The sequence below is a fragment of the Lissotriton helveticus genome, chromosome 1_1, assembly GCF_964261635.1.
Source record: "Lissotriton helveticus chromosome 1_1, aLisHel1.1, whole genome shotgun sequence".
Classification (NCBI taxonomy): domain Eukaryota; kingdom Metazoa; phylum Chordata; class Amphibia; order Caudata; family Salamandridae; genus Lissotriton; species Lissotriton helveticus.
The window spans coordinates 54,903,434-54,927,392 of NC_136057.1; the positions used below are offsets into that span (position 1 = coordinate 54,903,434).

General features: G+C 53.0%; 1 protein-coding gene across 1 annotated transcript in view; it reads right to left on the reverse strand.

The window, feature by feature from the left end:
* Positions 1-5,747: 5,747 nt before the first annotated feature.
* Positions 5,748-23,959, reverse strand: part of LOC144758201 (uncharacterized) — a 122,315-nt gene continuing 104,103 nt past the window's right edge. Inside the window, exon 23 of the mRNA XM_078646416.1 lies at positions 5,748-6,729. Within this exon, the coding sequence (XP_078502542.1) occupies positions 6,722-6,729 (8 nt within the window). The 3' untranslated portion in view covers positions 5,748-6,721. The remainder of the gene's footprint in view (positions 6,730-23,959) is intronic.

Here is a 23,959-nt window from a genome sequence, read left to right on the forward strand (position 1 = left end):
GAATACTACTTAAAAATAATGCCAGTTGAACAATAAAATCCTTCTCCTAACACTTAGTCTATAAATCACACGGAAACCTCTTGTGAAACCAATTATGCCCAGAGTCCGTTCAAAAAGCCTCTCTGGCAGGCTTCTATTGTCCATCAAGCCTGCTCCCGTTGTTGCATGGGCCTTTGGATTCAGGCCTCCCATGCTCTGATGCTCAGTATCTGTTGGAGTGCCCTCCTGGCAAACACTCATAGCTCATTCAAAAAGTCTCAAAGTCTCAAGGCAGTGCACCGTATCTCTCCTCTGCGGCAGACACTACAGATATTGTGCTCTTCATTAGTCATGGGCACAGATCATCTCGTGCAGACCCGGGACCATTCTCAGACTCCAACACTCATCATTCAGTGTCAGAGGACGCTCAGGCCGCTCTTTCATGGGCACCAGAATGGAGTGCCTTTTGCCACTCTTGGATCCTCCGGTGCACTGCACTTCCGTTGAAGCAAAGGAAAAAAAGGGGGTGCGTGGCCAAAACTCAGGCCAAGGGGCTCAAGAGACTGCACACTGTCAGAGGTTAACCAGCACATGACAGGCGCTCTTTTGCACTGAAATCTCAAGGGACTGCACACTGTCAGAGGTTAACCAGCACATGACAGGCGCTCTTTTGCACTAAAAATCTGGTTCTGTGGCAAAACCAGCTCCTCCTTCTTTTCTGATGTTGAACGCCTTGATGAAGCAAGTGTGATGCTTTAAACAGTTCATTGTATAACAAGGGGACTGCAAACAGGTGGCCTGCGATCTTCAAAGGAGTGGCCACACGCCATGGGACAATTCTGCGTTGAAATACACTGTCATTCTCAAAGGCAATACAAACACAAAGGCAATAGGCAAGACAGTGCCTCTAGGCTCTTCAATTGGGTTTCCGTGTGAGAGCATATCCTTCACCATTTAAGGGTAAACATCGACATGGGAATTCTATCTGAATGGATGTCCTCGCACATAGTGGCATGTCTAATGGGGCAAACACATGTTATCTCAATTATTACATATAGGTGTTCCTAAATTCCTCATCTAGAACATCTCAAAAGCGGGATCACATACATATTATCATAATAATTGTGCATCAGGTGGGACTATGCAATGCAAAAGCTAATGATCAAGATGTGGGAACAAAAGACAAGAACTAGAGTCCTGGTATTTCCATTATTTAAAATACATCTGGTCCATTAAAATTAAAGCAGCAGAAAAAGGAACTAAAAACCAAATTAGAATAGGCATTGAATTTGTCCTATTCAGAAAAAACGTAAGGTGTCTCCTATTGAGATGGGAAGCTTATTGTATCATAGTATTGAGTCAGTTAATCAGTCCATGACTACCTTAACAGACAGACTGGAAAAACATCAGAATAGGCCTAAAGAAAATTCTTAGAACCAGTCTAGTTATGCAAAAGGGGATTATACATAAGATGGGGGTCCATGATACATTACTGCAATCTGAAAGTGTGAACCTGAACAATACACTAATAATAATAAAAGCTGACTGGTGAAAGGAATACGGAAAAGAGGAATGGGACTAGGACACAGCTAAAATCCCCAATAACTAGGCACGATGCGCTTGGGTGATAGTCAGGCATGTGACACAATACCAAGAGTATGGGTGATACACACAAAAAAAATCACAATAGTTTATAAATTTAACTCTACCGCTGGCCACTACACCATATACGGTAATCTCAGCTAATGTTCCAGTTCCTTCTTCAGGGGAAAAAATGAAACCTGGTTTCTTTTATGGTACAAAGCCATATACTTCTTAGGAAGCAGAATCAAACTGACTAATGTAATATAGAAATTAGGTCACCATGTACAAGAGTCACAAATCTATAATTTATCCTTATGTCCAATCAGGATATATAATTTTAGGGCTGCCTGTTCCTTACAGGAAAGGGCAATATCGTGACTACAGATGACACAATTTGCTGTTTATTTTTCTTCAATACCTATAGCCAAATTTGACATACACTGGTTAAGTGTTGTCTGTCTGGTTCACAATATGTAAAAAAAAATCATTTCTGTGAATTTTAGTATCAGCGAAAATTTTACCCAACTGTTACAGCGACACGTATCGTCATACATGTCCCCTCACAACAACACGGGTGAATTTGTAATAATTTCTTAAGCAGCAACATAAAACATGCAAAAACGCACAAAACGGACGTCAAGCCATCAGATATACTCGCTGTAGAACAATAGCATATATAAATGAGCGGTGACGCATAATACCGTTTCAGGTTTAAAAATCCCCTCCTTTTTAACAGTAGATCACCAATAGTGGGTATCTGCTGTCAAAACACAACTTTCGGACACACAGAACCAGCAAGAACAATTCATGATAGAACAAAATACACAAACATGAAAAACGCATGGACATTTCTTTTCAAAGGAGTTGCGGAAAAAAAATAACATCTCATTTCAACCAACCAAACTCACGTGTCTTGTTAGGCTTAAAATCCCCCAGAGCAATCCATGAATGATCTGTGAGCAGAAGCGAAAAGAAAAAATACACAGCACACAAAAGAGAGACATTTCTCATAATAAACAGACATCAATTGTAACTTTTAAGCAGAAGACAAAACATGATACACATTAACAAACACAAAAATAAATTACCATTACTTAACTGTTACCATCTTGTCAGTCACCTTGCAACATGAATCCCTTTTAACTTTCTAAAAGTAAAATATTTTCCCTGACACTGCATGTTAGCCTTGTGCCACAGCCTCTACGATAAAAAATAATTCTTAATTGGCAAATCGTTTTTACTTATTCATGTAGGCTTCAAAATTTTAGTAAAAGGCTGCATCTTATTTTTTGTCTAAAACGGAATGCAACACTTGCTCTCTGTCAAATAAAAGCGACTAGCAGACATTATTTTTTTAGAGCAAAAATACAAATGTCATGATGTTGGGACTTTTAAAGAAAACCTTTTTAAGAAACCTTTTTTATATTTCCCTTTGGAATTAAGTCTTTAACTTTAAACCAGAAATTCCACATTTCTGAGGCCTGTTTAGCAAGGTTATTCTGCATTTCACAGAGACAAGGCTCGAATTTAAAAGGTCACAATGTCAACATGACAAAGACAGAAGGCCTACTACATTTACTGTGAAGGATTCACACATATCAGTTTTTAGAACAAATGCTTGCGACCACCCTATACAATGGTACTCATTTTAGCAACCTAACATTGATGAACGTCTGAATGGGCCCCGCTAAAGTTAGAACCCTCAACCCTAATATTAAACACAAACCTCTGCACCAGGCACATTGGCTCACTGAGCTATGAAAAACAACCTCAATAACAACCCACAAGTTTGTATTATGCACAAATGTATGCATTTACTGAAGCCAGAGACACTTTCAAGCTATGGTAAATGACAAGAATCTGTGTTAAAAACCCATTTAACTCAATTTCGACTTTTATCTTTGGGGCACTTAAAAATAAATATCCTATAATTGTTTTACATATTAATCATCCTCAGAATGTTCTTTACACATTACAGATATTAGACATTAGTCATATCTCATGTAAATCCTTGGAAAAATAAGTTTTTTACGCCTGCGCCAGGTGAAAACCAACATGCAAATTACCTAATTACACCGTAACACATAACTTAAATCAAATTTTAATACTAGGAGGTCATAGTATGAGTATTAAGCTTTATAAATATCAAAAAACGATTTTAAAAAGCACTTATTTTTTTCTCAAATAATTTTTCCATAATTAATAATTTTTCGTTCAATGAAACCAATTATCTGTTTTTATGATAACTCCACATATAAAGGTAAGCTGCATCCCTTGCCTATCATTTGTAGATGCCTTCATTTATGCGCCTACGCACAAAAAGCCTAACTTAAAACATGACATTTTTCGCGCCATTTTTTAAAGGGCAATCAGTATTTTCAACAGAACCAAAAATATACTTTGAAAAAAAATGCTTTAAGAGAGGAAAACCGCATTTGGAATGTCTTCCAGTGATACAAAGTGATGAACCTTATTTTTGTAACCCTCTAAAACACTATTCTGAAATGAAAAAGGCCAACTGTGATTAACTAACAGCTAAGTCCTGGGCTAAATAAACATTCCTTTGCTATTTATGGCCTTCGAAAAACAACATCTGTTGTCAGGAAAGGCCTTGCATAGTGCTGAAACCTGAGCACGCTTTCAGTTTTACTGAAAACAGACATTTCAAGTTTTAAAAATGCGCGTGCAAAAAGATGCATTTAAATCTAGCAAGAAAAAAATTCACTTTAGCTGAGGTGTTCGCCTTTTACATGTACTACAATGCATGTAAGTAAAAAATGCTATAAATTCGTTTTGCTACAAAACACACAATTATTTTTTAGGCCCTTCATATTCCTAGTGAATGTGAATTTTAACTTATCTATTTTAAGCATTTAACAATTTGCACATATGCGTTTTTGCTTAGTCTGTAAATTAAATAGCAACATATAACGATTTTAGCATGTGACATAGTAAATTGCTGGAGTGTTATTTAATTTCTACTTAATATTAATTAATCTGACATTTTACTTAACAGACTGAAAACATCAAGAAACCCACAAACACATTGAGCTCATTGCAAACATAAAGAGAAAGGATTCAAACACTCAGGACACACAATACAGTGCTGTAGCTATTGTTTCATAAATTGCCATCGCAATTCACATACTGAAGTTAAACCAATGAAAAAACCCACATAGACATTGAAACACACATTGAACCCACAAATCAACACTCAGGACGAAAAGAAAGGACAGCCCACAGACTGTACTCAAATATTAGTTGTAAGTCATATTTTCAAGAAACACGTCTCAATAGGGTTCCAAAAGACTGCAAAAAAAAACAAAAAAAAACACAGCCCAGCAGACTGCTGTATGTGCACGAAGCCACAATACACTTAATTCACTAGCTTTGGCTGCCAGAACACCAAAAATCGTTCTGCATATCTCCATTCATAATATTGCACAGAACAAAGGATCCTTGTTTTGTATTATGTCATATTTTAATTCCCTGGGGATACAAAATCACCAAGGAAGAAATATGTTTTTTTTAAAAAAAATCTAAACCTATTTAGATATCCCCTTTAGGGGAAGCCGGCTAATCCAAACGTATACAAAGTTGGCCAACACAAAGCCCCAAATTTGCTAAGATCAGGCATCTTATAGCTCACTAATCTAGCTTCAAACTTCAAGGGGCTATCTCTATCGATACACTCGTAAATTTACAAGACCCTCGGTTTTTGAACATTGCAATCTTCAAATAAAACTAAGGACCAAACAAACTAAGAACCAAACTAAGGACCAAAGGACTGGGAGCGGCCCACTTATACTTAACTCTTACTTTTACTAATCAAAAGGTTATCCAAATTCTAACTGTCAAGTTCTACATGACCTAACGGTCTTTTTAGAATACTCACGCAAAAAGGTTATCGGTCAGGAGTGACATCATGTGGAGGATCAAAATCAGGAAGATCACAAATATACCGGGCTGCAGAATTAAAGAATCTCCAGAATCCCTGTGCACAGAGTACTTTCTTAGTAGAATCCTGTTCTGTGCTCCTCAGTAGATTTTCAGTCTCCTGACCAGATCACTCCCACAGAAAGCCACTTCTCTGATGATCCCCGCGTTGGCTGCGCCATCTGAAGTACTGTAATTTATAGTCTCAGGGAATACTTACTAATATAACAAGAACTTGGCACAGAATCTGAAAATATGAAAAGCCATCTTTATTAAACTAAACATAGTGAGGCCACGTCACCCAGAAGCCGTAGCAACTGAACGAGGTAGTCTAAGGAACACAGAGGACAGAGGCCTTTTATATGTTTTTAGCGTTACATGACTCAGTACAAAAGTAAGGGGCAGTCCTAGCTTTTGCAAACAAGTAAAAACCCAACATTCCTTCTTACACAAGCTGCAGAAACCCATAATAAAAACCCGGCACACCCCCATCGTAAACAGGCCATAACGAAAGGAGCAGAGACAGGTGTGAGTAAGATAAGACATAGTTGTGTGCAATAAAGGTTTATGGCATGCTGTGCCTTGATACTATCTCGATCGGCCACTGGGAAAGGAACTGGCCAAACAGGTTTGGCTTCAGGCAGTGGAGTCAGCATGCTGAGGTCACAGAGAAGTCAGCAAAGGTGTACGTGTCCTTCAGAATCGTTTTTGGCTTTAGTCACTGGCCTATGTGAGGGCAATCACAAAATGGCTGCCGTTCACAAAATGGAACCTGAGGGTTCAGGACGAAAACTCTGATTTCAGGGTGATTCTGTCACTTGAATATGACGAAAATGCTTGCGCATAGTGTACTAGCCATTCTCGGTCTGCTGATATCAAAATCGTCATGATACGACGATGTTTGACACAGGTCCAAAATTTTCAGTACCACAAAATGTGCACAAACCTCCCTTCTGGTCCCATCATGGTTCCCTGCAGGATGAAGATTACAAGCTGTGCGCGATATGCACGCGTCCTGCTGATCCCACTCACAGCAAAACAGAGGTTATTCTCTTCATGGCAAGACTTGGAAATCTTCAAATAGGGTTTGAAAATGAGCGATACAAGAATGGTAGTCTTCTGTGTGACCTATTTCAGAAGCAGTCAAACATCCTGCGGCACCATTCCTGGTCCTCACGTGCTCCACGGGGGTCCTTGTTCTTCTCCAGTCACCGCTCCGACTTCACAGTCCTTGAATGGAAGAATGAATAAAGCTGATCAGGCGCATTGCAGGCTTTATGTCAACACTCCAGCGGTTCACGTGTGACGGGATGCAATTCCGAGTCTAACGACTAGGGGTCAGATCAACAAGAAACTAAAAGCGCGATGCTGCAAGTCATTTTGCTGTGCCGTGCGGCATTAGTTTCGAAGCACAGGGATGCGACATATTTACAACATGTCGCATCTCTGTGCTTCCCACTGCGCTGGTGCAAAAACTGCTGCAATGCGCCGTCACAGGCACCCTTGAACCATGGTGCAAGCATGCCTGCGTCATGGGGGGATTGTTTCTGTGCAGGAAGGGGCACCTTCCTGCACAAAAACAATCAATTGAGGTGGTTTCCTCGTTCAATGCATGCTGGAGAATGCAGCACGCTTTGAAAGAGGAAAAAACAAGGAGAAATTAAAACAATTCTCCTCGTTGCGCCTCGCCACGCCTCCCCGGGGGAGACATAGCATTGACACGCATTTCCAGATTAACGATTGCTCATAAATCTGGAAATGTGTCTGGGTCCATGGGTGTTGCGAGGGATCACCCACCGCAACACCCATGGAACGCCCCTTCCACGCAAACTGCTGCGTGTAAAGGGGCTGTATTTACATGGAGAGGAAAAGACACACAGGGTGGCTTTTCCTCTCCTTGTAAGTATGGAGAAGTGAAATGTGCCGCCAGGACGTCACAAAAAGTGACACAATGGTGGCGCAGGGGGCTTGTAAATTTGCCCCTTGATATCTACATTATGCCGAACCAGTGGCTCCATAATTACGATTCATGCAGACAAATAACGTTTAATGTAGGGGTTACTGCACCAATTTCATCATTTTCTATTATTGCGAATAGTGGCAATCCTATTACTCAACTGACTGTGAATGTAGCAACATCCAAAGCATTGCCTAGACAATGGTGAAATACGCACTTGTGATCAGTAAATCAAGCACTGATATATAAAGGGAACGGTTAACTTTCAACCTCATTTCACTCATGTGGATCGGATCTAAAGAGCTTGCATTGTCGCCACAGTGTCCATCAGACCATTTGTTCCAATCATTTAACACTGTGCAGCTCCAGCCTCCTTAGTAACATTTAGACCTCACACACAGGCAGGCACACTGTTGGACTTGGGCCTTAGGGCAGGTTCACCCCTAGACTTTTTGCTTGAAATGGTGACCTGGCAATGGTGATTTTTGGGATTCTGCGCACTTTCACTGTGTCCCAGTGGAAAGTGCGTGCGCACTCTGAGTGCATGTGCTGAGCTAGGCCTGCCCGCCCATAGGAATGCATGGGGAATGTATGTGTCCCTGGTAGTTCCTGATGCGTGGGGTGTACAGGCTTGAGTCTGGTATGTGTGAACTCGTGAGAATGAATGCTGCGCAACGGTATGTGCGGCTTGTATGTGTCTAGTAGGGAAGCGCCATTTCTAGGCATGGCTGTACGTGTGCTGTGATGGTGCTGGAGTGTGATTGGCTGGAGCTGGCTGGCATGCCAGGCTCCAGGAAGTCTGGATGGGTCTGCCCGGTGGTGAGTGGGAGATTAGCATGAGTGATGTGTGGGAGGAGTGTACCTGTGTCCTGGATGGGCTGGGTTTTCCCCACACAATGCTGGCTCCGCCCCCCTGTGGTGTGTCTAATGACCCAAGCCCTGCCAGTGAATAGATAGGGTGGTTGAGGTAAACAGAGATCGCATGCAGACGGACGCCGACCAGACCCCACGATTGGAACACGACTAAAATAAAAATACCAGTTACCCCATACGTCCACGTACTGCTGACAAGAGGACGGCAACCATTGGCTCACACCGTGAAGCCGACAGACCCTGCGCAGGATACCGCGCTGACGCATAACCAAGAGTGCCAGTGCGACGACGTACTGCTATTAACGGGACGGCAACCGCCGGCGTCCGCTCTGCAGCTTCCAGATCCCCTCTGCGATACTTCGTTGACGTACCTTTAGATTGCCAATGTGACCAGAACCGTCAACAGACCACAATCTATAGAACTACTAGATCGATTCACCAGGTCATCTATACATCAGCTACTAGATACCCACAGCATGTAGCTTCTTGCCAATTAAGAGCAACTCCACAGCTTAAACACCAGAGGCTACTCTCAAATAACAAGATATGTGAAAACTGAAGTGCAGAACATAGACTAACGATATACTGCACAGCTTAAATCTTCAAGATAGACCATCCTCCATCTCGCACAACCAATTCAACTTTACCTATGTGAGAACCAACATTCAACCACATGTTCAGGTCCACTTGGATATCTACATGGCTCCCTGATGAAGGCCTCCAGCCGAAACGCGCGTAGATGATATATTCAGCCATGTTTTAATGTATAAATATCTTTACAATAAGCCTTCGCATAGATCCCAATTCTAGCTACACTATCATGAAATCTGTATAGGATCTGACAATATAAGTCTGTATATGTAGATAACAAGTCACATATATAATGAAGGCATGCACATAATAATCATGTACATCCAAATGACAACTGTGCTTTTTACTATAATGAAAATTTAATAAAATAATTTTGTATCATGCTTTCTGTCCTACTATAGTCTGTGCTGTCACTAGTCCGTCTCTGTCCATGGTTTCTAACACTAGTTCCTAATTGCTTTTTTCAAACACTGAGGTAAACAGAGTACTCAAGAACCAGCTGCGACTGGTTCCGCCCCCACCCTGCACCTTCAGACAAAGGAATGCACTGTATAAAAATGGGGCTGTGTCCCCACAGTTTTGTTCTCTTCCAGGATCCTGAGGGGGCTGTTGCTGCTGCTGGGCCAGAGGACCGCCACTTGGGGTGTCTCCCTGCCTGGAGACCCAGTGTGCTGGCTCTGGGCCCAGCCTTGCCCCCCTGCCTTGCTGAAGGACTCTGCTGGACCTTTATTTTTCTTATAGCACCTGGGAGCGCTCTATCTTGGTCCTCTAGCGCTTGGGAGCGCTTGATTTTGTCCCAGCGCTGGGAGCGCTGTATTTTGCCCCCCACAAGCGCCTGTGAGCGCTTTAATGGTGTCCTAGCGCAGGGAGCGCTTTATTTTCCACATATAGCGCTTGGAGCGCTTTAGATTTGCCTGGCGCCGCCTTGATTGCTTCGGCCGGTGCCCACCCGGCATTGATTGCCCCGTTGTGGATCAACTCGAGGGAGCCAACCCCTCGGTTGAGTCATCGTCTGCTTACACCCCGCCTGCCTGCCTGAATCGGGCCGCCGCGCTGCCCGCGGTGACCCGGAAGTGAAGGGCCGGCCGGCCAATCCCTACGCGGCCTGACCGGGAGAAGGACCGGAAGTCCCGCCCCCGGCGCCGCAGCGTGAGAAGGGGAGAAAGGGTGGCGCTGCTCGCGGGGCTCCCGTGAGGAGAAGAGAGCCCCGCATCGGAAGAAGCCTGAGGAGAGGGAGAGGAGCCCGCCCGCGGCACCAGAGCCGCCGCCAGACAGCCGGTGAGTGTGGAAGTGCCGGTAGCGCGAGATAGCGCTAAGTGACAGAGTGAAGCCACGAGGGCTTCAAGAGAGCATTCCTTTGCGTAGAGCCGGTTGAGGCTCTTGGGGCTGTTGCCCCTGCTCTGAGTCCCCCGTGAGGGACTCCAACGTACCTGCCAGTGCAGTCTCGAGTCCTGAGAGACTCGAGGGGGGCCTTACCTGTGTTGTTGAGCCCGGAGAGGCTCTGGAGACAGCGCATTTTGTGTTGAGCCCTGAGAGGCTCAGAGGGGGCATCTTCTTTCCGAGCCAGGAGGCTCAGAGGGGCCAGTCATTTGTTAAGAGCCCAGAGAGGCTCCTGGGGGCAATCTGCGTATTTCGAGCCCGAGAGGCTCTGGCGCCCACAGTTGCTTTGCGAGCCCCGAGAGGCTCGGGGTGCCAGTTCGTTGTCCTTGAGCCAGAGAGGCTCCAACGTTGCCCTAAACTTTCCCTGCACAGTTGCCCAGCACTTTGTGGGCAACTGCCACGTTTAGGCCCTGACATTGGGACACAGGGACAGCCACAGGTTGTGGCTCATGTGGGTTTTTGCGCAATTGCTTGTGCTTGCACCTCTGAATGTGTTTTTATGCGACATGTGCCTTGTTTCTACACCGCTGAATGTGTTTTGATACATCATGTGTTTTATTGCTACACCTCTGAATGAATGTTATGCATTGCATCATGTGTTCTGTTCTTGCACCCCTACAGGTATTGTGATATGTAGGTGGTTGTTTTCTCCCTAGTACAGGTGGTGCTAGTGAGGTCCTGTTACCAGTGATTACTGGTTGTGTGTTACAAGTTCTATTTGTGTGCTACACTGATTTTACTTTCTACAAAGTGCTAAGTTCTGAAAGTGCTGATACCCCTGACAGTGGTCCAAGAGGCCCTGTCCTGTACAATATCCCTTGTAAATTCTGCCCGTGCCTCTGGCACAGTGTAATAAGATGTGTGTTGGACAGGCCGCATGTTCGAGCTGTACCCCCTCCCCGCAATGGGACCAGGACCCTGGCTCTCCCTGCATCCCCAGCCAGAGTCCACCAACGACCACCCGAAGTACCCCGCAATCCCTCCACTACAAGACACCAGCTCCGGACCCAGCTGGCCCGGGTCACCATCTACCCCACGACATCGACCCGGCCGCCATCTTGGGGCACTGCAGCACGAGGCCGCGTGGCCTCAACTCGACCCTCACCCTGGGCCCGGCCGGGCCCGACATCGAGGCACCAACCTCCCCCCAGGAGGCAGAGTGACCACTTGGCGAGTCAATGGGAGAAGGAATCGTCAACGGCTCTCCTCCGCCAGGTGTCGATCACCCCAGGCCGCCTGGGCGCTGGCTCCACCCCCCTGCTGGGTGTCTGGACTCCCTCATCCCGGACCTCCCGGCCCCCAGGCGCGAGGGTCCGGACATCAAAGGGGACCAGACCTATAACTGGGGCAGGACCAGACCAGGAAGGCAGTTGTATCCTGGAGTCGAGAGACCCGAGAAGAACTCACCCGTGACTTGGCCTGCTGGCGCTGCCGCGGCCCTCTGCCTCGTGAAACCATCGTCTTGGCCTGCTGGCGCTGCCGCGGCCCTCTGCCTCGTGAAACCATCGTCTTGGCCTGCTGGCGCTGCCGCGGCCCTCTGCCTCGTGAAACCATCGTCTTGGCCTGCTGGCGCTGCCGCGGCCCTCTGCCTCGTGAAACCATCGTCTTGGCCTGCTGGCGCTGCCGCGGCCCTCTGCCTCGTGAAACCATCTTGGCCTGCTGGCGCTGCCGCGGCCCTCTGCCTCGTGAAACCATCGACTTGGCCTGCTGGCGCTGCCGCGGCCCTCTGCTTTATGAGACTATCACCTTGGCCTGCTGGCGCTGCCGCGGCCCGATCCACAGACCCTCCAGCTCGAGGATTGTGAGCTCGCCTTTTACCACCACCAGTACCGATCCGGTACTAAGACTGTCCCGCTACCCCCTTTCCCTACAGAGACTAGAAGTGAGAGGACCCCCGGGTCCAAGTTATCCTGTATCGCTGATATCCTTGCCTTAAGAACCTTATATAAAGCCTTGAACTCGACTTGGTGTGGTGCCTGTTTGTGGGGAGGGAGGGTACTTGTCTGTACGATCGCCGGAGACGGTCCCCCTCGGGGATCTCTCCCTCGGTATCCGGCCGACCCTCAGGGTCCCCGTCTAACATTGGTGGCCAGCGACGGGATCCGAACCTACGCATAATCGTACAGAAAGTCACTCGCCCCACCACACACAACAACCATGTCAATAGAGAGCGGAACAACGGAAAAATTTCAGATGGAAAAATTGGAAGACTACAACCACCGGGAACTGAAGCAATATTGCATAGAACTTGGACTTCCAACCACAGGTCTTAGCACAAAGGAAGACTTCAAACGAGCCCTAGAAGCTTGGGCAGAAACGGGTACGGCCGTACCCCGAACACAAACAACCGAAACGAGCCCCGCACCAACTAAAGAAAGAACGGATCTCTCCCTGGAAGAGATCCGAGAAAGAGAAAAAACCAGACTCCACGAATTAGAACTTGCCCGACTTCGCTTGGATGGGGAACTCAAGCTGGCAGAACAAAAAATAACCCTGGAACACTTACGACTCAGGGAAGAGCGGGAAGACAAGCAAAGACAGAGGGAGCTAGAGGAAAAGAGACTAGAATACGAACATGAGCGCAATCTCAAAGCACTGGAGATTCAGAAACAGAATAAAGACCTCGGGCTCCCCGAACGACCGACCCCGTCTGCCTCGACCGAACCCAAGGTTCACATCCCCAAAGATGTCATCCGGGAATACCACAAGAACGATGATATCCAGCAGTGGTTTAAAGCCTATGAGGTGGCAATGACCTCCCACCGGATTCCCCGAAGCGATTGGGGAGCCGGACTATGGGGGAGGTTTGTCAACGAAGGGCGGGACGCCCTGCTGCAACTCCCGGACCAGCTGATGACCTCCTACGACCACATGAAGGCCGCCCTCCTCACTCGATACGGGCTCACACCTGAGATGTACCGCCAACGGTTCCGCGACTGCAAACGGATTCCGGGTACAACTTGGGTGGAGTACGTGAACTTTTTTAGCCGAGCCTTCGAGGGGTGGATCAAGGGCAACAAAGTAACCACCTACGACCAACTCTTTGACCTTATCGTATGGGAACACCTGTCGAACAACTGCTTCGTGGAGCTCCGGCAACACCTCCTGGACAGCAAGCTAACCGACCCTCGACAACTCGCCGCCGAAGCCGACCGGTGGGAAAGCACCCGAGTTGGCCGGAGCGCACCCAGCGAAGTATCCAGATCGTATCGCCCCCGAGGGGGAGGAGGAAGTCAGGGTCGGGGGAGAGACCCCGGCCCCTCGTCACCCCCCAGAAACCCCTCGACCCCGGTTGGCCGGGGAAGTCCTGCCGTCCGGGCCGGTTTCCGGGCCAACATTACGTGCCACAGGTGCCAGCGACCCGGCCACTACGCCAGTGATCCCAGCTGCCCAAAGAATCCGAACACTACTCCCCGCCAAGTTGCAGCGGCGGCCCTAGGGGAAGAAATAATCCCGGAAGACCAAGAGGAGTACGAGACCGATCCCTCTGAATGGGCACCCGCCGCCATGGCACTGGTCTGCTTAGGGGAGAGAGACATGATTCCGCGGGCCCCCCTTCCCGCCAACACACAGAAGTACGGTCAATGGGTCAACATCAATGGCCGCCGGGCGGAAGCCCTCCGCGACACCGGGGCCAGTGTAACGGCGGTCCGACGCCACCTCGTCACTCCAGACCAAATCTTGCCGAACATTCTTTGCCCTGTTCGATCAGCCGACAACTCCGAAAGCCTATGCCACATGGCCTGCGTCCCCTTCGAGTGGGGAGGAGTAACAGGGATGTTAAAAGTAACTGTCCGCGATGATGCCCCCGTGGACTGCCTCCTAGGAAACGACCTTGAAAGCTCTCCCTGGGCAGCTGTCGAACGGAGGGAGCACCTGGGGATGCTTGGCCTCCCCGAATGGGTCTGCGTCACGACCCGGTCCATGACCGCCCGCGCGGTCCCCAGCCCAGAAGAGCCCGAGTGGCCAGAACCTCCTCCCGCGCTCATCCCAGAGGAGGCCGCCCCAGAAGCCATTCCCTTGACCCAAACCGAAGAAGGACCCGACCAGCTTCGGGACGTCCCTGACCTGGCACAATGGCGGCAGGAGGGAGGCCCCACGCAGGAACAATTCCGGGCCGAGCAACAAACCTGTCCTTCTCTCGAAGGACTCCGGCAGCAAGCCCTGGCCCAGAGCACCGGGGATACCTCGGGGGCCCACTGGATCTACTGGGACCAAGACCTGCTCTACAGCGAGCAGAAAATTGCAGAACTAGGGGCCAGTCGGGTGCTGGTGGTGCCCCTTCGCTTCCGAGACTTCCTCCTGAACTTAGCCCACGATGTCCCCCTTGCCGGACACCTGGGGCAGGATAAAACCTACGACCGCCTGGTGACCCATTTTTTCTGGCCCCACATGCGGAAGGATGTCACCAACCACTGCAAGGCCTGCCCCACCTGCCAGGCCAGCGGAAAAAGTGGCCGAAAAATCAAAGCACCAGTACAACCCTTTCCTGTCGTCACCACCCCGTTTGAACGAGTGGGAATAGACATTGTGGGGCCCCTCGACCCTCGAACAGCCCAAGGACACCGGTTCATCCTGGTCCTGGTAGACCACGCCACCCGCTATCCCGAGGCCATCCCTCTTCGGACTGTGACGGCCCCCGTGGTGGGCCGGGCCCTGATGGGGATCTTCTCCCGGGTGGGGTTCCCCCGGGAGGTCGTCAGTGACAGGGGCACGAACTTTATCTCCAGATATATGAAGTCCCTCTGGCAGCAATGCGGGGTCACCTACAAATTCACGACCCCCTATCACCCGCAAGGAAACGGACTGGTCGAGAGATTCAACCGCACCCTCAAGGGGATGATTATGGGTCTAGAAGAACCCCTTCGACGCCAGTGGGACGTACTGCTGCCATGCCTCCTGTTTGCCTATCGGGAGGTCCCGCAGAAGTCCCTCGGCTTCAGCCCCTTTGAACTACTGTACGGACACCCCGTCCGGGGCCCCCTCAGCCTAGTCAAAGAAGGTTGGGAGCAGCCACCCCAGAAAACTCCCCCGGACATCTACCGGTATCTCCTGGCTCTCCGCAACCAGACCCGGCGGTTCCGAGACACCGCCAAAGCCAACCTCGAGGCCAGTCAGGAGGACATGAAGAGGTGGTACGATCAGCACACGTCCTCCATTGAGTTCGAACCTGGACAACAGGTCTGGGTGATGTCCCCGGTTGAGCCCTGTGCCCTCCAAGACAGATGGTCCGGGCCCTTCAAGGTAATCGAACGCAAGGGGCCCGTCACCTATTTAATCGACATGGAGACTGCCCGGAACCCCCTACGGGTCCTCCATGCCAACAGGCTCAAACCCCATTTTGTGCGATCCGAACTCAGCCTCCTAATGGCTACCGATACTGGGACAGAAGAAGACTCCGAACCCCTTCCGGACTTACTGAGGGCCTTCGAGCAGGATGGCTCAGTGGAAGGGGTCCAGCTCTCCGAGGCCCTGTCCCCGGAGCAACGCCAAGACTGCCAAACGCTCCTGAGGCAGTTCGCCTCCCTGTTCTCCCTCACCCCCGGAGTCACCCCCTGGTGCCTCCACGATGTGGACACCGGGGACAGCCCTCCTATTCGACACCGAGCATACCGCGTACCAGACCGGGTACGAGCCTGCATCCAGACCGAGGTGTCCAAGATGCTGACCCTAGGAGTGATCGAACCCTCAGACAGTCCCTGGGCGAGCCCAGTCGTCCTGGTTCCCAAGGCAGCTGCCCCGGGCGTTGCCCCTGAGCTCCGGTTCTGCGTGGACTATCGAGGGCTGAATGCAGTTACCCGGACCGACGCTCATCCCATCCCCCGGGCAGACGAGCTAATTGACCGGATGGGGGCCGCCCGCTACCTGAGCATCTTCGACTTAACAGCGGGCTACTGGCAGATCGGCCTCACCCCTAGGGCCCAAGAACGATCCGCCTTCTCTACCCCAGACGGGCACTACCACTTTAAAGTCATGCCCTTCGGCATGAAAAACGCCCCGGCAACGTTCCAACGGCTGGTAAACCAGGTACTGGCGGGCCTGGAAGACTTCAGCGCCGCCTACCTGGACGACATTGCTGTGTACAGCCACCAGTGGACCGACCACCTCCGCCACCTGCGGGAGGTTCTACTCGCCCTCCAGCAAGCCGGGCTCACCATCAAGGCCAGCAAGTGCCAAGTTGGCCAAGGGTCCGTGACCTACCTGGGACACCAAGTGGGAAGCGGGCTGGTGGCCCCTCTCCAACTCAAGATTGCTGCCATCCAGGCCTGGCAACCCCCTATGAGCCAAACGGAGGTCCGGGCCTTCCTGGGGCTCACCGGATACTACCGGCGGTTCGTGAAGGACTATGGCAGCATCGTGGGGCCCCTCACAGAGCTCACCTCCAAAAAGAGCCCCAAAACCGTCAACTGGACCCCGGGCTGCCAATCAGCCTTCGAGAAGCTAAAGACCGCCATGTGCACGGCCCCCGTGCTCCAGGCTCCCGACTACAGCCGGGAATTCATTGTGCAGACGGACGCCTCCGATCATGGTGTGGGGGCCGTCCTCTCCCAACTCAACGCCGAAGGGGTCGACCATCCGGTGGTCTTCATCAGCAGACGCCTCTTGCCCCGAGAACAGCGCTGGAGCACCATTGAGAGGGAGGCCTTCGCCGTAGTCTGGGCACTCAAGAAGCTCCGGCCATACCTCTTCGGCACCCACTTCCGGGTGCAAACAGACCACCGACCCCTGCAATGGCTGATGCAAATGCGGGGGGAGAACCCGAAGCTGTTGCGCTGGTCCATCTCCCTGCAGGGGATGGACTTCACGGTGGAACATCGTCCAGGCCAGGACCACGCCAACGCCGACGGCCTGTCCCGCTTTTTCCGCCTCAGCGAGGAGAGTCCCCAGGAAGATGGCTGACTCTCCCCGCCTTCAGCTAGGGGGGACGCCTGTTGGACAGGCCGCATGTTCGAGCTGTACCCCCTCCCCGCAATGGGACCAGGACCCTGGCTCTCCCTGCATCCCCAGCCAGAGTCCACCAACGACCACCCGAAGTACCCCGCAATCCCTCCACTACAAGACACCAGCTCCGGACCCAGCTGGCCCGGGTCACCATCTACCCCACGACATCGACCCGGCCGCCATCTTGGGGCACTGCAGCACGAGGCCGCGTGGCCTCAACTCGACCCTCACCCTGGGCCCGGCCGGGCCCGACATCGAGGCACCAACCTCCCCCCAGGAGGCAGAGTGACCACTTGGCGAGTCAATGGGAGAAGGAATCGTCAACGGCTCTCCTCCGCCAGGTGTCGATCACCCCAGGCCGCCTGGGCGCTGGCTCCACCCCCCTGCTGGGTGTCTGGACTCCCTCATCCCGGACCTCCCGGCCCCCAGGCGCGAGGGTCCGGACATCAAAGGGGACCAGACCTATAACTGGGGCAGGACCAGACCAGGAAGGCAGTTGTATCCTGGAGTCGAGAGACCCGAGAAGAACTCATCCGTGACTTGGCCTGCTGGCGCTGCCGCGGCCCTCTGCCTCGTGAAACCATCGTCTTGGCCTGCTGGCGCTGCCGCGGCCCTCTGCCTCGTGAAACCATCGTCTTGGCCTGCTGGCGCTGCCGCGGCCCTCTGCCTCGTGAAACCATCGTCTTGGCCTGCTGGCGCTGCCGCGGCCCTCTGCCTCGTGAAACCATCGTCTTGGCCTGCTGGCGCTGCCGCGGCCCTCTGCCTCGTGAAACCATCTTGGCCTGCTGGCGCTGCCGCGGCCCTCTGCCTCGTGAAACCATCGACTTGGCCTGCTGGCGCTGCCGCGGCCCTCTGCTTTATGAGACTATCACCTTGGCCTGCTGGCGCTGCCGCGGCCCGATCCACAGACCCTCCAGCTCGAGGATTGTGAGCTCGCCTTTTACCACCACCAGTACCGATCCGGTACTAAGACTGTCCCGCTACCCCCTTTCCCTACAGAGACTAGAAGTGAGAGGACCCCCGGGTCCAAGTTATCCTGTATCGCTGATATCCTTGCCTTAAGAACCTTATATAAAGCCTTGAACTCGACTTGGTGTGGTGCCTGTTTGTGGGGAGGGAGGGTACTTGTCTGTACGATCGCCGGAGACGGTCCCCCTCGGGGATCTCTCCCTCGGTATCCGGCCGACCCTCAGGGTCCCCGTCTAACATTGGTGGCCAGCGACGGGATCCGAACCTACGCATAATCGTACAGAAAGTCACTCGCCCCACCACACACAACAACCATGTCAATAGAGAGCGGAACAACGGAAAAATTTCAGATGGAAAAATTGGAAGACTACAACCACCGGGAACTGAAGCAATATTGCATAGAACTTGGACTTCCAACCACAGGTCTTAGCACAAAGGAAGACTTCAAACGAGCCCTAGAAGCTTGGGCAGAAACGGGTACGGCCGTACCCCGAACACAAACAACCGAAACGAGCCCCGCACCAACTAAAGAAAGAACGGATCTCTCCCTGGAAGAGATCCGAGAAAGAGAAAAAACCAGACTCCACGAATTAGAACTTGCCCGACTTCGCTTGGATGGGGAACTCAAGCTGGCAGAACAAAAAATAACCCTGGAACACTTACGACTCAGGGAAGAGCGGGAAGACAAGCAAAGACAGAGGGAGCTAGAGGAAAAGAGACTAGAATACGAACATGAGCGCAATCTCAAAGCACTGGAGATTCAGAAACAGAATAAAGACCTCGGGCTCCCCGAACGACCGACCCCGTCTGCCTCGACCGAACCCAAGGTTCACATCCCCAAAGATGTCATCCGGGAATACCACAAGAACGATGATATCCAGCAGTGGTTTAAAGCCTATGAGGTGGCAATGACCTCCCACCGGATTCCCCGAAGCGATTGGGGAGCCGGACTATGGGGGAGGTTTGTCAACGAAGGGCGGGACGCCCTGCTGCAACTCCCGGACCAGCTGATGACCTCCTACGACCACATGAAGGCCGCCCTCCTCACTCGATACGGGCTCACACCTGAGATGTACCGCCAACGGTTCCGCGACTGCAAACGGATTCCGGGTACAACTTGGGTGGAGTACGTGAACTTTTTTAGCCGAGCCTTCGAGGGGTGGATCAAGGGCAACAAAGTAACCACCTACGACCAACTCTTTGACCTTATCGTATGGGAACACCTGTCGAACAACTGCTTCGTGGAGCTCCGGCAACACCTCCTGGACAGCAAGCTAACCGACCCTCGACAACTCGCCGCCGAAGCCGACCGGTGGGAAAGCACCCGAGTTGGCCGGAGCGCACCCAGCGAAGTATCCAGATCGTATCGCCCCCGAGGGGGAGGAGGAAGTCAGGGTCGGGGGAGAGACCCCGGCCCCTCGTCACCCCCCAGAAACCCCTCGACCCCGGTTGGCCGGGGAAGTCCTGCCGTCCGGGCCGGTTTCCGGGCCAACATTACGTGCCACAGGTGCCAGCGACCCGGCCACTACGCCAGTGATCCCAGCTGCCCAAAGAATCCGAACACTACTCCCCGCCAAGTTGCAGCGGCGGCCCTAGGGGAAGAAATAATCCCGGAAGACCAAGAGGAGTACGAGACCGATCCCTCTGAATGGGCACCCGCCGCCATGGCACTGGTCTGCTTAGGGGAGAGAGACATGATTCCGCGGGCCCCCCTTCCCGCCAACACACAGAAGTACGGTCAATGGGTCAACATCAATGGCCGCCGGGCGGAAGCCCTCTGCGACACCGGGGCCAGTGTAACGGCGGTCCGACGCCACTTCGTCACTCCAGACCAAATCTTGCCGAACATTCTTTGCCCTGTTCGATCAGCCGACAACTCCGAAAGCCTATGCCACATGGCCTGCGTCCCCTTCGAGTGGGGAGGAGTAACAGGGATGTTAAAAGTAACTGTCCGCGATGATGCCCCCGTGGACTGCCTCCTAGGAAACGACCTTGAAAGCTCTCCCTGGGCAGCTGTCGAACGGAGGGAGCACCTGGGGATGCTTGGCCTCCCCGAATGGGTCTGCGTCACGACCCGGTCCATGACCGCCCGCGCGGTCCCCAGCCCAGAAGAGCCTGAGTGGCCAGAACCTCCTCCCGCGCTCATCCCAGAGGAGGCCGCCCCAGAAGCCATTCCCTTGACCCAAACCGAAGAAGGACCCGACCAGCTTCGGGACGTCCCTGACCTGGCACAATGGCGGCAGGAGGGAGGCCCCACGCAGGAACAATTCCGGGCCGAGCAACAAACCTGTCCTTCTCTCGAAGGACTCCGGCAGCAAGCCCTGGCCCAGAGCACCGGGGATACCTCGGGGGCCCACTGGATCTACTGGGACCAAGACCTGCTCTACAGCGAGCAGAAAATTGCAGAACTAGGGGCCAGTCGGGTGCTGGTGGTGCCCCTTCGCTTCCGAGACTTCCTCCTGAACTTAGCCCACGATGTCCCCCTTGCCGGACACCTGGGGCAGGATAAAACCTACGACCGCCTGGTGACCCATTTTTTCTGGCCCCACATGCGGAAGGATGTCACCAACCACTGCAAGGCCTGCCCCACCTGCCAGGCCAGCGGAAAAAGTGGCCGAAAAATCAAAGCACCATTACAACCCTTTCCTGTCGTCACCACCCCGTTTGAACGAGTGGGAATAGACATTGTGGGGCCCCTCGACCCTCGAACAGCCCAAGGACACCGGTTCATCCTGGTCCTGGTAGACCACGCCTAGACCACGCCACCCGCTATCCCGAGGCCATCCCTCTTCGGACTGTGACGGCCCCCGTGGTGGGCCGGGCCCTGATGGGGATCTTCTCCCGGGTGGGGTTCCCCCGGGAGGTCGTCAGTGACAGGGGCACGAACTTTATCTCCAGATATATGAAGTCCCTCTGGCAGCAATGCGGGGTCACCTACAAATTCACGACCCCCTATCACCCGCAAGGAAACGGACTGGTCGAGAGATTCAACCGCACCCTCAAGGGGATGATTATGGGTCTAGAAGAACCCCTTCGACGCCAGTGGGACGTACTGCTGCCATGCCTCCTGTTTGCCTATCGGGAGGTCCCGCAGAAGTCCCTCGGCTTCAGCCCCTTTGAACTACTGTACGGACACCCCGTCCGGGGCCCCCTCAGCCTAGTCAAAGAAGGTTGGGAGCAGCCACCCCAGAAAACTCCCCCGGACATCTACCGGTATCTCCTGGCTCTCCGCAACCAGACCCGGCGGTTCCGAGACACCGCCAAAGCCAACCTCGAGGCCAGTCAGGAGGACATGAAGAGGTGGTACGATCAGCACACGTCCTCCATTGAGTTCGAACCTGGACAACAGGTCTGGGTGATGTCCCCGGTTGAGCCCTGTGCCCTCCAAGACAGATGGTCCGGGCCCTTCAAGGTAATCGAACGCAAGGGGCCCGTCACCTATTTAATCGACATGGAGACTGCCCGGAACCCCCTACGGGTCCTCCATGCCAACAGGCTCAAACCCCATTTTGTGCGATCCGAACTCAGCCTCCTAATGGCTACCGATACTGGGACAGAAGAAGACTCCGAACCCCTTCCGGAGTTACTGAGGGCCTTCGAGCAGGATGGCTCAGTGGAAGGGGTCCAGCTCTCCGAGGCCCTGTCCCCGGAGCAACGCCAAGACTGCCAAACGCTCCTGAGGCAGTTCGCCTCCCTGTTCTCCCTCACCCCCGGAGTCACCCCCTGGTGCCTCCACGATGTGGACACCGGGGACAGCCCTCCTATTCGACACCGAGCATACCGCGTACCAGACCGGGTACGAGCCTGCATCCAGACCGAGGTGTCCAAGATGCTGACCCTAGGAGTGATCGAACCCTCAGACAGTCCCTGGGCGAGCCCAGTCGTCCTGGTTCCCAAGGCAGCTGCCCCGGGCGTTGCCCCTGAGCTCCGGTTCTGCGTGGACTATCGAGGGCTGAATGCAGTTACCCGGACCGACGCTCATCCCATCCCCCGGGCAGACGAGCTAATTGACCGGATGGGGGCCGCCCGCTACCTGAGCATCTTCGACTTAACAGCGGGCTACTGGCAGATCGGCCTCACCCCTAGGGCCCAAGAACGATCCGCCTTCTCTACCCCAGACGGGCACTACCACTTTAAAGTCATGCCCTTCGGCATGAAAAACGCCCCGGCAACGTTCCAACGGCTGGTAAACCAGGTACTGGCGGGCCTGGAAGACTTCAGCGCCGCCTACCTGGACGACATTGCTGTGTACAGCCACCAGTGGACCGACCACCTCCGCCACCTGCGGGAGGTTCTACTCGCCCTCCAGCAAGCCGGGCTCACCATCAAGGCCAGCAAGTGCCAAGTTGGCCAAGGGTCCGTGACCTACCTGGGACACCAAGTGGGAAGCGGGCTGGTGGCCCCTCTCCAACTCAAGATTGCTGCCATCCAGGCCTGGCAACCCCCTACGAGCCAAACGGAGGTCCGGGCCTTCCTGGGGCTCACCGGATACTACCGGCGGTTCGTGAAGGACTATGGCAGCATCGTGGGGCCCCTCACAGAGCTCACCTCCAAAAAGAGCCCCAAAACCGTCAACTGGACCCCGGGCTGCCAATCAGCCTTCGAGAAGCTAAAGACCGCCATGTGCACGGCCCCCGTGCTCCAGGCTCCCGACTACAGCCGGGAATTCATTGTGCAGACGGACGCCTCCGATCATGGTGTGGGGGCCGTCCTCTCCCAACTCAACGCCGAAGGGGTCGACCATCCGGTGGTCTTCATCAGCAGACGCCTCTTGCCCCGAGAACAGCGCTGGAGCACCATTGAGAGGGAGGCCTTCGCCGTAGTCTGGGCACTCAAGAAGCTCCGGCCATACCTCTTCGGCACCCACTTCCGGGTGCAAACAGACCACCGACCCCTGCAATGGCTGATGCAAATGCGGGGGGAGAACCCGAAGCTGTTGCGCTGGTCCATCTCCCTGCAGGGGATGGACTTCACGGTGGAACATCGTCCAGGCCAGGACCACGCCAACGCCGACGGCCTGTCCCGCTTTTTCCGCCTCAGCGAGGAGAGTCCCCAGGAAGATGGCTGACTCTCCCCGCCTTCAGCTAGGGGGGACGCCTGTTGGACAGGCCGCATGTTCGAGCTGTACCCCCTCCCCGCAATGGGACCAGGACCCTGGCTCTCCCTGCATCCCCAGCCAGAGTCCACCAACGACCACCCGAAGTACCCCGCAATCCCTCCACTACAAGACACCAGCTCCGGACCCAGCTGGCCCGGGTCACCATCTACCCCACGACATCGACCCGGCCGCCATCTTGGGGCACTGCAGCACGAGGCCGCGTGGCCTCAACTCGACCCTCACCCTGGGCCCGGCCGGGCCCGACATCGAGGCACCAACCTCCCCCCAGGAGGCAGAGTGACCACTTGGCGAGTCAATGGGAGAAGGAATCGTCAACGGCTCTCCTCCGCCAGGTGTCGATCACCCCAGGCCGCCTGGGCGCTGGCTCCACCCCCCTGCTGGGTGTCTGGACTCCCTCATCCCGGACCTCCCGGCCCCCAGGCGCGAGGGTCCGGACATCAAAGGGGACCAGACCTATAACTGGGGCAGGACCAGACCAGGAAGGCAGTTGTATCCTGGAGTCGAGAGACCCGAGAAGAACTCATCCGTGACTTGGCCTGCTGGCGCTGCCGCGGCCCTCTGCCTCGTGAAACCATCGTCTTGGCCTGCTGGCGCTGCCGCGGCCCTCTGCCTCGTGAAACCATCGTCTT